A 12,043-nucleotide genomic window follows, 5' to 3' on the forward strand; every position below is an offset into this window, starting at 1 on the left:
TCAATGACGTGGTTGTTAGGACCTTAAACAAAACAACACCCGCCCTATCTAAAGCTAAATACATAGCCCTGACTGGAGTAGCCCGATTGCCCCGATAGTCCCACCCCACACGAATGTGCTGACAGCCCTTTCTGCCCTTTTTTTAGATCGCCCGATGGTCAGTTTAATTTGTTAAACGGGAGTTGGCTTTTTCAGTAACTAGCATTAATAAGCTACACATTTAAATTCAAATTCAAATTGTTTATTCAGTCACTAAACATTACAGAAATAGGCTAGGCCTATGTCTAATACACATATATTAATTTAAATTAAATAAAAATACAATGCATCGGAGATTGGTTAGAAATTTAAAAAAAGTAAATAAATTGAAAGAATAACAAACCAATAAGTACAGGTGAGGTTTTTTTTTAACATTAAATATATGTAAAGTTCCCTTTAGAAAGGAATTACGACCTCAAAGGGCATTTTATGAAATGATGGATAGTTTTGCGCAAGGTTTCTCGTCACGACGAACATTTTAAGTATATGGTTTATGGAGGTGTAACTTGTAGTTTTCTCAAAAGTCATAGGTACTTTGGGATTTATCTATATAAATAAAATTCTATAAAATCTATAAGATAAATAAAAAAAACCTCCCTGTTGCAGCAAACCTAGAGTACTCGTTAAACTAATGCTATTTAAATAGGGAATAAATGTGATACACTACTTTTAAGGAGACATTTTAGTGTAAATCCAATTTGGCAAATATAAATTTGCTTAGTCTGCAGGTTTGCTGCGGCGGGGGTATTTTTTCCAAATAGGTACCTAGATGGACAAAAACATGATTACTTAAATAATGAGAAGATGAATTAATCTTAAACTGAAAAGTGAAGAGTTCCTTTTAGTTGAACATTTAAATATTTATAACTTCTAAGAATGTCCATCCTAGCTTGCCATCTTCCATTACACAGATTATATACACCCGACTAGATACAATTACTCTGTCATCTTGGATCGACCGTCCTCAAATAACATTGTATAAAAGGACTATCTCGCTTTAAAAGTTCTCATTCTTTGACAATCTTTTCCTTGGAAGGTCGAGGTAAGTGAATCTAATTTTAGAACTTTACATTTAAATTCAATTTTCCACCCACTCAATCTAAATACGGCCGTGGTCAATAGCACCTGTTCGAGGCGATGGATTTTATAGTTCTTCCAGGTGTTTCTTTTGACTAAAAATCGGTCGCTTTAAACGACTTTCTTTAAAATTACGATCAATGAATGTTATATTTTACTGGTTCTATACCTTTCGTTCCTTCTTTTACTGGTTTTAAGAATAAAGGAACCTATACAGGGTGTTTCGAAACGCTCTCCCGAAACTCCGTGGTCATGTTTCTTAAATCAAAACGATGGTCAAAACAAACAACAAAAATCGTATAAACATATGCCCTATCTCGCTTCGTTTTCCCTCTGTCGCTGTGTATATATTTTTACATAAATTCCCATAACCTTGGAACCATTTAAGGGACCAACTTCAAACTTGGTATGTGTATGACGACTAATAAGAACTATTCTTTTGTAAAGCATCAAGTTTCTACTTAGTATAATTTCAAAATGGTGGCAATTGAAATTTAATTTTGCAAAAGCTTAATAATTCAAAAAGCATGGGATTTGTAAAAAAGTTACAAGTGACAAAAAGGATGGACATTTAATTTGCTTTACAGAAACGTACAATTTGTATAGGGTCATAACAAAAATTAAGAAAACTAAAATCAACAAAAATTGCAAAAAAAGTTAAAACTAATAATTTGGGCAAATTTAATAAATTAGAAGGTATTACCATTATAAAAATGAAATTTTCCTCGATATTTGTGTTATTACTCTATAAAAACAGTACATTTCTACAAAATGAATTAAATTTCCATCCTTTTTGTCGTATTTTACTTCTTTTAAATCCTATGGTTTTTAAGTTATTAAGCTTTGCAAAATTAAAATGGCCGCCATTTTGAAATTATACAATGTAGAAACTTGGTGCTTTGGAAAAAATTAGTTCCTATTAGTCATCATACATGTAGCAAGTTTGAAGATGGCTACTCTAGTAGTTCCACAGTTATGGGATGTTATGTAAAAAATACATACACACTGACAGATGGAAAACGAAGTGATAAAGTGCATATGTTCATGTTGCATATCTTTCGTTTGTTTTTACCTGAGGAACATGCCCACGGAGTTTCGGGAGAGAGTTTCGAAACACCCTGTTTATACGACCCACTATGTTCCCAATATTTTAAATATCATGCATTGGATTATTGTGCAATACTATACCTGTACCGTCTCTGGATTTTCTTTCCGAATTTATGGGCTAGCCGTGTTTATACGTACTTTATTTTACAAATTTTTAGATACGGCAATGTTTTGCATAAAATTTGAAGTTCTATGGTCAAATTTGTCTATCGATTTTCACATTCAAATTATTCATATCCACTGCCAGAAATGGGTACTGTATCTGCATTAACTCTTGACAATCAATTGTCGATATCCCTACATGTTCCAGAATCGGTGGCATCGAGATGGCTAGGATGGCATCGACACATCCCTACTGGAAAGTTTCTTGTGTCCTTTTCTTCTTTTACCGTCTTTTTGCTCATCCTACTGCGTTATCAAAATCAGCTGATCTTATAGATTATCACTTTCCAGTTGACTGCTAACCACATGTAACCTCGCAGACGGTGTATTAGGCGGGAGCGTTTCATAAACTCCAAATTTCACAAACTCCAACGCTTAAAATATTAAATGAACAGCGCATTTCATAATGTCCAAATTTCATAAGCTCCAAAACTATAACATTCAAATAATCACTGTTTCACAATGTCCAAGTTTCACAAACTCCAACGTTTAAATATTAAATAAACAGAGCGGTTCATAACCTCCAAATTTCATAAGCTCCAAATATATAACATTCAAATAATCACTGTTTCACAATGTCCAAGTTTCACAAACTCCAAAGTTTAAATATTAAATAAACAGAGCGGTTCATAATGTCCAAATTTCATAACCTCCAACGGTACAGTCTGGGCCAGAAGTCTCTCTAGTGGTTGCCACAGTCAGAAAGCAGGCACCGTTCGCCAGCGCTCAACTACTGATTATACGTACATTTTAATGATTGAAGAACACTCAGCTGTGTGACTCAAATATGTGTTAGCACACAATGTGCAAATCAAATTTACATTTTAGCGAATTTCCCCTATAGGGAATAAGCTATTACCGTAGTACTCATGGTAAGACCTGGTCCCGGGACCGATTTACTTTTTCGTTTTGAGGTCCCTAGAGACCAAAAACACCATCAGTTCAAATTCATATATATATATATTTATATGTGTGTCCGTTAGCGCGATAACTCGAGCAAAAATCATCCGATTTTGATGAAATTTGGTACAAACGTGTAATCCTACGTTTATTCGAACGAGTTTGCGAACCAGCATGATCGGACTATGGGAACTCTTAAGAATATATCCTTATACTCTTAAGAAAGCAATTACGGAGCAACAATGATGCTTCGTGTTGCGCCGCTACAACAGTAGAACGTGTAGCGCCTACATACCGAACCACGGCAACCTCTGCAGCGACTTCTGGCAGAGACTGTACCGTTGGAGCTTATGAAACTTGGAGGTTATGAACCGCTCTGTTTATTTGATATTTAACCGTTGGAGTTTGTGAAATTTGGACATTGTGAATCGGTGATTATTTGAAAGTTATAGTTTTGGAGTTTATGAAATTTGGAGGTTATGAAACGCACTGTTTATTTAATATATTAACGTTGGAGTTTGTGAAATTTGGACATTATGAAACGGTGCTTATTTGAAAGTTATAGTTTTGGAGTTTATGAAATTTGGAGGTTATGAAACGCACTGTTTATTTAATATTTTAGACGTTGGAGTTTGTGAAATTTGGACATTATGAACCTCACCCGTATTAGGCCTACAACACAACAACCTAACTTCACTTACAATACCGCTCAGTAGGTTGTATGTTGTAAAAAACTTTTATATAAACGGCAAGATACAAATAGTTACTAATTTGAAATAATAACTTCGCCAATATATCTGAATTTTTAATTTTTATGAGGCCTTTCGCCAGCTATGCTGGCATCATCAGACACATCACAAAACTGAAGATTATGTTTATGTTTACAATTATAAATTTTAAAGAATATAACATATGGGTAGTTAAAAATAAAAAATATTCTGTTAAGTACATTATTTAGCTAAAGTTACAAAAATAAATCATATATGTATAAAAATGAAATATCAAGTAGAATTAACTTATAACTTTGTAAATTTAGAATTTAGAAATGTAACATTACTAAATTCTAAATTTACAAAGTTATAAGTTAATTCTACTTGATATTTCATTTTTATACATATATGATTTATTTTTGTAACTTTAGCTAAATAATGTACTTAACAGAATAGTTTTTATTTTTAACTACCCATATGTTATATTCTTTAAAATTTATAATTGTAAACATAAACATAACCTTCAGTTTTGTGATGTGTCTGATGATGCCAGCATAGCTGGCGAAAGGCCTCATAAAAATTAAAAATTCAGATATATTGGCGAAGTTATTATTTCAAATTAGTATTAATTCCAATATAAACAGTTCTTCTTGAAGATACAAATAGATAGTTGTTGTGCACACTTTGTTCTACTTTGAAAAATGTAAATAAATCGTTACTAAGAACACATGATAACTTGTAACAAGCAATTTTTGTTTTGTAAGATCAGTAAACTTGGTCTTAAAGTGCGTTGTTAGTCGTCTGTCTGTCTGAATTAGATTGTTACTAAACTGATAATAACGTAAAACCCGTTTGAGCAACAAACTTGAAACTTAGCTCAGTTACTTAATAGGTTAAAGACCGTCTTAATAAAAACGGATTTTCAATAAAACATTCCCCTAAAATTTTCAGATTTATTTCTTATTTAAAAAACACAATTTTAATTAGTACTTAGATTTGCTTGATACAGGAAAGATAATGAGTTGTGTTTTTTTTATTAAAATTTTGATAGCATAGCATAAAATAAACAAAATTGTTAAATTTGAAAAAAATATTTTTATAAAGATGCAATCTGCAACAAGATTTTGAATTTAAATTTTTTTAAATTATCTCTGTAACCATATAAAAGATGTAACAACACTTCGATTTACAAAATGATTTCTTTCTTTAAGGTCGATAATGGATTGGAAAGAAATTCTTGAATCATATGGTTTTAGAATTTAGGGTAAAAAATGGGGGAAACAATTTTAAATGGATAAAACTTTTAATTTAAAATTTTTTTTGGTTTTTTTATTTAGCTCAGTTACTTAATAGGTTAAAGACCGTTTTGCCAAAAAAGTTTTAGAATGGAATTTAACGTTTCTAGCTTTTAATGTTTCTAAATAAAGGTTTATTAAACTTTTAAAAATATTGTAAATTACCTGCTGTAATAATACAATGAACATCTATTTTCCCATTAGCCAGGACCAATAATTTATTGAAAGTGCAACGATCAATATTGGCTGGGTCTAGTTTTGACAAAAATATTTTTTTAACAATATGATGACAACATTTTGATGAAAAAATATGACATTTAAACTCAAAGAAATCGTGCAATTTCAAATAAATCCATAAGAGGTGTAAATCATTTTTTCCTTGCACACTTAAATACCCCTGCCACAGCAAACCTGCAGACTAAGCGAATTTCCATTTACCTGATTCCTGGCTGGATTTCCAATAAAACATTCCCTTAATTGTCAGATTTATTTCTTATTTCAAAAACATAATTTTAATTAGTACTTAGATTTGCTTGCTATAGGAAAGACAATGGGTGTGTTTTTTAAATTGAAATTTTCATAGCTTAGCATGAAAAAAAAAATTCAAATTTGATAAAAATATTTTCATAAAAAAAGCAATCTGCAACAAGATTTTAAATTTTAAATTTTGTGAATAATTATCTTTGTAACCATAAAAGATGTAACAACACTTCAATTTACAAAATTATTTCTTTCTATTAAGGTCGATGATGGATTGGAAAGAATTTCTTGAATTATATGGTTTTAAGGAAAAAAAATGGGAAAAACAATTTTAAATGTATAAAAACTTATACATTTTTTTTAATTTTTAATTTTAATGGGTAAAACCCTTGTTTTCATAGTCTGATAATGCTGCACAGGCTAGCCTTGCAATATCCAAGGTGTTCCAGAAAAAAGACAATAGTATTAATTAAACACTCTTCATACCACTAGTGTAATACTAAAATTAATACATGTTATAAGAAAGCATCTTGTTGAAATCATCATGTTGTAAGAAACTGTTGCAACCTTGCTTTTACATCACCTACTGTATCATCACCATCCAAAGTAGCTGGTTTACTGTACTTGCAGTCTAGATAACTCTTAAGATGTATAACTGATCGTTGACAGTAGATTTTTACTGCTTTGTTGCAGATGAGAACGTTTTTGCTAGTTGCACTCTCATCACTGATTGCGCTCTCGTATGGAGATGACGACATGTTTGCCTTAGACAAGAAGAGCGGCCGCAAGCACTACTGTGGCAAGGAGCTCAGACGGAACCTCATGTTCCTGTGTGACAGCATCTATAAGAGAAGCTCCTCTGGTAAAGACCTTGCACAGTTTGTCTACTTGTAAAAATTCATTTCCCAAATTAATAAACCTATAAATTCTTCTGTTCATGTTTTGTGGTATGCCTCCCATAAAAGAGAATTATATGAAGAAAAATACAACTACAACCATCCTGAAAACTGGTGGTGTAGGTAGATTTTCTAGTTTAGGAATGCTTTTTAGATTCCACTATATTAATGGTAATTATTATCAGAGGCTTTAGTATGACACATATTTTTTACAAGATAATCCATATCAAGAACCAAAAGAAGCATAATATAGTAAAGTAAACATATTCTAAAATAATAAACTACAGGTATCTGTCCTAAACGCTAGAAGAATGTTGATGGACACTTGGGGTTTGATTTTTTGTTTTGCTGTACATTCAGTTTAAATAATTCTTGGACTTTATTATCACGAATGTTGTTATTATATGCTACAATAGAATAGACAAGTGCTTTATAAGTGTATTTTCTAACTAGCTATGAGTATATTGAAAATCCTGTATTTATCAAAGTTATTGTATTTCCTCTCTTTTAGTTAAAAGATGTCTAATTTTGTTATATATAATCCTAAAAATTTAATTTTTTAAATTTCTGGTTCCATTAAATACATTTTTATTTTTTATACTTTGATCCATCTGCTTTCCCAAAACTACAAATAGGGACTTCCCTAATTTAACTTAAGTAACATATTTAATGCTCAACAAAGTAGCACATGATGAGTAGTACATGATGACATATTATGTATTTTTGTGTACAGTTATTCTGTGTATTTTTTCAAACAACTGTGTTTTCTGCAGACGGCACTTCAGGTCACGAAGACTGGGTAATGAACCTCATTGGCATGGAGGACCCGCAGATGATTTATCCGTTCCGGTCCAGAGCCAAAGCTTTTGCAGTGATTCCAGAGTACTTCCGCCGACAAACTCGAGGGGTTGCTGACGAATGTTGCTCCAAACCTTGTACAATAGACGAGCTCTCCAGCTACTGCGGTCAACGGCCTTCATAACTTCGAAACATTTATTTTCTTCACAGTTAAAAGTGCATGTTTTTTGTTACAAGATAAACTAAATAGTTCATAGACACATTCAGGGAGTCTTTTTAATTATTTTCAGGAAAGTGTTACTATTTTCATAAAGTATACATATTTATTTAGCAATATTCCAAATGAAAAAGCAGCTCCCCAATCAACATTTAGGAACGAAATGGGAGCCTTGTCAAAAAAATCTGTGAGAACTCATTGAACCTCCGTTATACCAAAATTCCTCATAGCTCTATATTCAGCTTCAGTTAATTTCTAAACCACTCTAGGATTTATTATTTCCCCTATAATCGATTTAGACCACGCACATGTGAACAATCTACATATTTATAAAAGTTCTACCATAAGACGATCTTTGAAGTTTACAAATATTTCTGCCCAAATTCACAAAATATATAGGTACCTAATAATTAAATGTTTAAAACCAAAAATTCCATTATTTTTCACAGCCATTATGTCATGTTTTTGTATATCTTTAACAATTGGAAACACCTTTTTGAACTAAGATTTCTCATAATGAAAATCACACTTTCCTGTATCCACATTCTAAACATACTTGACTGAGGTACTAGTTCCTACTACAATAGCAAAATATGTATAGATAATTTTGAAATGTTTTCATTTTGTTTTTCTGTAAGACTTAATTTAGCAGTTAGCAAATTCAGTTGTAATTGTTTCTTAACTCTTTAAGTTTCTATACGCTATAGTTTCATTAGACCAGTTGGCTGACTTCACTCAAATGTGAACTATTAGTTGTCACTGTAGTCTATTACTGGTAATATTAACTATTTACCTTACATTACTGGTATCTTTTCAAGATTATAATTTAATAGCATTTAAGACAACTGAAAAACTCCAATAAATATTATATAGGTACAGTTTTATTCTGACTTACATTTTAATTGACCTCAACCTTTTGCTATAAATCAGGGATTTTAGATTTTAGTGAGATCAGCTATTATGGAAAGCCTACCAAACAGTTTGAAAAATAATAACACCCATACAATCATGTGCATTTTCTTTCTTCAATTTATTGAAGGCTACATTACGATGACAATTTTTTTTTTAAATTTTCATTAATGTAAAAAACTCAATTTGCTTCTGTTTACCATTAAACTGTTGTTAGAAAGATTATTGATGTGTGAAACCATTTGATCTGATTTACTTGATCTGTGTCATACAAATCTTCTTCTGACTTCTTTGTTCGAAAGCTTTAGCTTGACCTGCTCTATAATCGATTTCTGTTTTACAAGTCACAAAGACATTCCTAAAAAACACATTGACAAACAGAAGATAAAATTGTCTACTGGTTTGATAAAACTAATCCGTAGAATAACTGTTTGGTAAAAAACAAAGTGCAAACAGTAAAGTTCATCATGCTTAAAATAGTCTCTGGCAAATAAATGAAAATATGTTGTTTTTCTCTAAAATACCAGATATGGATGCACAGTTTACATTTTGGGAATGACAATTATGTGTGTATATACTGAGTATAGTTTTAGACGGGGAGGAGGAAGGTCATAAAGGGTATATTCGTTCAACAAAAAACTTGTAGACCTTATGTTAACTTGCATAAAAAATTACTGTTATATAATGAAGACTGTTTTTGTTAAGTATCACCAAAAACAGTTTGTTTCCAATACAGTACATGTTAAGGGCCACCACATTTGTTTTGATAATAGTTTCTTTATCTCAATTGAGGGAAGTACCGTAGTTAAACACTATTACATAACTTAGTATGATTCTCACCAAATTATATATCTGGTAAGAGGGTGAAATACCGGGGACAAAATTTCAGGGGGTGAAATTCGGGGCTGTACATCAACAGTTTCCTGAAACCTTAGTTATATGGGCTAAAATTCTAGCTTTTATTGCAAATATAATTTATTATGCTCTGAAAGGGGTAAAATTCCACCTCCGAACAAACTTAAGGGCTCTCAAGGTACTACGTCATGGTGATGTCAGATTTTCTTTAGGCGTAAAATTCTATGGGGGGAGGGGGGTAGAATTCCGGTGACCTGAAGGTTTGGGGAGGGGGGGGGGGTTATCTGTTATCCTATGTCTAGTCAGTTTGTAAAAATTTTGTAATTAATTTTGGTAAATGTTGGTTTTTATTGCTTACAGAAAAACGGTGATATTTTCAGTTTTTTTTTTTTTTTTTTTTTGTTACAGACACACAATATGGTTATTGCCAGCAAAAACTAGTGCACCTAATATTTAAGGTGACTGAACTCTTACAAAAATGTTTTTCAGGAAAGAGTAAATATGCATATGAAGAGCAAAACATTATATTGTTTTAACAAAATTTTCACACTTAAAAAATGATCTGGTTGAAATATATCTTACAATTTTACATCACATTCATGATAACATTATAGTGTCACAGAAACTAAGACTCTTCAATTCTTCTAGGAACTTTCAATTGCTAATAGAAAATATATATATATATAGAATATAGCCAATAAGCCATAATATAAATATCTTACAATTTGTATACTTTATGGTAGAAAATAAAGCTATGAATCACATTATATCACAAATGTTATAGTAATTTATACATTTTCACTATCTTAGGGGAGGATCACACAGTTCCTTCAAACTCAGCTTTAAGAATATTGGCGGTCTGATTGGAGTGGAGGACTAGAAAGTGTCGCTGATGATAGTCTGTGAAAGACTGAAGATCTTCAGAGACAGGTAGTGTAGGGTCTGACAAGAGGTGTTGGTAGCCTATTAGACCTCTGTAGATGTACACTAGTAGAGGAGACGCAGGTACACTGGATGATACACACAACACAGACTCTGATGATGGCAGACTGCTAAATACCACTGACAGAGGAGAGACTACAGGCAGACTCTGCCACAGGCGTAACTGAGAGGTGTTCTCATCTAGTCTGTGAACAATAATGTGTAACATTTAAACAGGTGATATTTGTAGGTTATAGGAAAAAAAGCCCTATGAAAAAGTCAGCAAAAACAAAAAATGGGGAAGAAATCCCCCAAGAAAGGGAAAGAAATCTCTCCAAGAGGGGGAAGAAATGCTCTGATAGAGGGGAATCATTCCCACCACTGGGTATACCATCTGGTGGGCTTAAATCCATGAGTCTGTTGGGCCTCTGGGCCAGAACCCGCTGGGCATAACATAACAACATCACTGATACCACAGACCTACAAGGCCATATATCATCGGAGTGTCATAGACCAGGGGTCTCCAAACTACGGCCTGTGGGCCCCATCCGGCCCGCGAAGGCCTTGTGAAAATAATTATTTTTATATAATTGGTATTAAATTAATGATCGTCAAAGTCGCAACAACACCTGTAAATAAGTTGCGGTCTCAGTAATAACATGATCGTCATTCAAAGGATTCCTAACTATAAAAGAAATCATCTGCAATGTTTAAAGAGATAGGTAGTAAAAATATTCTACAATACAGATGTACAATGTATATTCAAAGGCAATGGATCAACCTTGTACATTTACCTGAATATATTGATCGACTCAGCGTGAGAGTGCCCTAGTTGATGCTGGTTGGCCACTGCTATGTGAGGTCCAGTGGTTGTGGTAGCAGCAATGCTTACAGGGTTGAACTGAGGAAGCTGCTGTACCAGAGTAAACCTCAGGCCTGACATCCGCCACAGGAACAGTGAACCTTGAGGTTGGGTCTGGACACCCAGCACGTACTGACCTCTGTCTGTCCTGAATGTTGTGGCCTGAACATACATGGTGGTGAGTCAACACTTTGTAATCTAAAAATCCTACACCAGAGTAAATCTCAGGCCTGATATCCGCCACAGGAACAGTGAACCTTGAGGTTGGGTCTGGACACCCAGCACGTACTGACCTCTGTCTGTCCTGAATGTTGTGGCCTGAACATACATGGTGGTGAGTGAACACTTTGTAATCTAAAACTCCTACACCAGAGTAAATCTCAGGCCTGACATCCGCCACAGGAACAGTGAACCTTGAGGTTGGGTCTGGACACACAGCACGTACTGACCTCTGTCTGTCCTGAATGTTGTGGCCTGAACATACATGGTGGTGAGTGAACACTTTGTAATCTAAAACTCCTACACCAGAGTAAATCTCAGGCCTGAGATCCGCCACAGGAACAGTGAACCTTGAGGTTGGGTCTGGACACCCAGCACGTACTGACCTCTGTCTGTCCTGAATGTTGTGGCCTGAACATACATGGTGGTGAGTGAACACTTTGTAATCTAAAACTCCTACACCAGAGTAAATCTCAGGCCTGACATCCGCCACAGGAACAGTGAACCTTGAGGTTGGGTCTGGACACCCAGCACGTACTGACCTCTGTCTGTCCTGAATGTTGTGGCCTGAACATACATGGTGGTGAGTGAACACT

At 33.6% G+C, this 12,043-nt stretch overlaps 2 protein-coding genes across 2 annotated transcripts; one reads left to right on the plus strand and one right to left on the minus strand.

Annotated features, from left to right (window-relative positions):
* Positions 1 to 1,063: 1,063 nt before the first annotated feature.
* Positions 1,064 to 8,531, plus strand: LOC128987144 (bombyxin A-3 homolog). Its single transcript, XM_054407869.1, has 3 exons — positions 1,064 to 1,081; positions 6,464 to 6,632; positions 7,440 to 8,531. The coding sequence occupies exons 2-3, from the start codon at positions 6,464 to 6,466 to the stop codon at positions 7,646 to 7,648; spliced, it is 378 nt and encodes a 125-aa protein (XP_054263844.1). The 5' UTR covers positions 1,064 to 1,081; the 3' UTR covers positions 7,649 to 8,531.
* A 1,539-nt stretch (positions 8,532 to 10,070) lies between these two features.
* Positions 10,071 to 12,026, minus strand: LOC128984232 (uncharacterized). The gene is made up of 4 exons (XM_054403533.1): positions 11,990 to 12,026; positions 11,440 to 11,858; positions 11,161 to 11,390; positions 10,071 to 10,572 (listed from the first exon to the last, which is right to left on the minus strand). Exons 1-4 carry the CDS (start codon positions 12,024 to 12,026, stop codon positions 10,263 to 10,265), a joined length of 996 nt encoding a protein of 331 aa, XP_054259508.1. The 3' UTR covers positions 10,071 to 10,262.
* Between the last annotated feature and the right edge of the window lie 17 nt (positions 12,027 to 12,043).

The sequence above is a fragment of the Macrosteles quadrilineatus genome, unplaced genomic scaffold (genome assembly GCF_028750875.1).
Source record: "Macrosteles quadrilineatus isolate MER2022 unplaced genomic scaffold, UCM_ALF_1.0 Scaffold_2__2_contigs__length_208266976, whole genome shotgun sequence".
Taxonomy (NCBI): Eukaryota; Metazoa; Arthropoda; class Insecta; order Hemiptera; family Cicadellidae; genus Macrosteles; species Macrosteles quadrilineatus.

Coding starts and splice junctions, on each gene's coding strand:
- LOC128987144 (XM_054407869.1), top strand. CDS start 6,464: ATGAGAACGTTTTTGCTAGTTGCACTCTCATCACTGATTGCGCTCTCG. Junction 6,633..7,439: donor CTATAAGAGAAGCTCCTCTG/GTAAAGACCTTG, acceptor TGTTTTCTGCAG/ACGGCACTTCAGGTCACGAA.
- LOC128984232 (XM_054403533.1), bottom strand. CDS start 12,026: ATGTATGTTCAGGCCACAACATTCAGGACAGACAGAG. Junction 11,391..11,439: donor GGCCTGAGATTTACTCTGGT/GTAGGATTTTTA, acceptor ATGTATGTTCAG/GCCACAACATTCAGGACAGA. Junction 10,573..11,160: donor GAGTCGATCAATATATTCAG/GTAAATGTACAA, acceptor TATTGTTCACAG/ACTAGATGAGAACACCTCTC.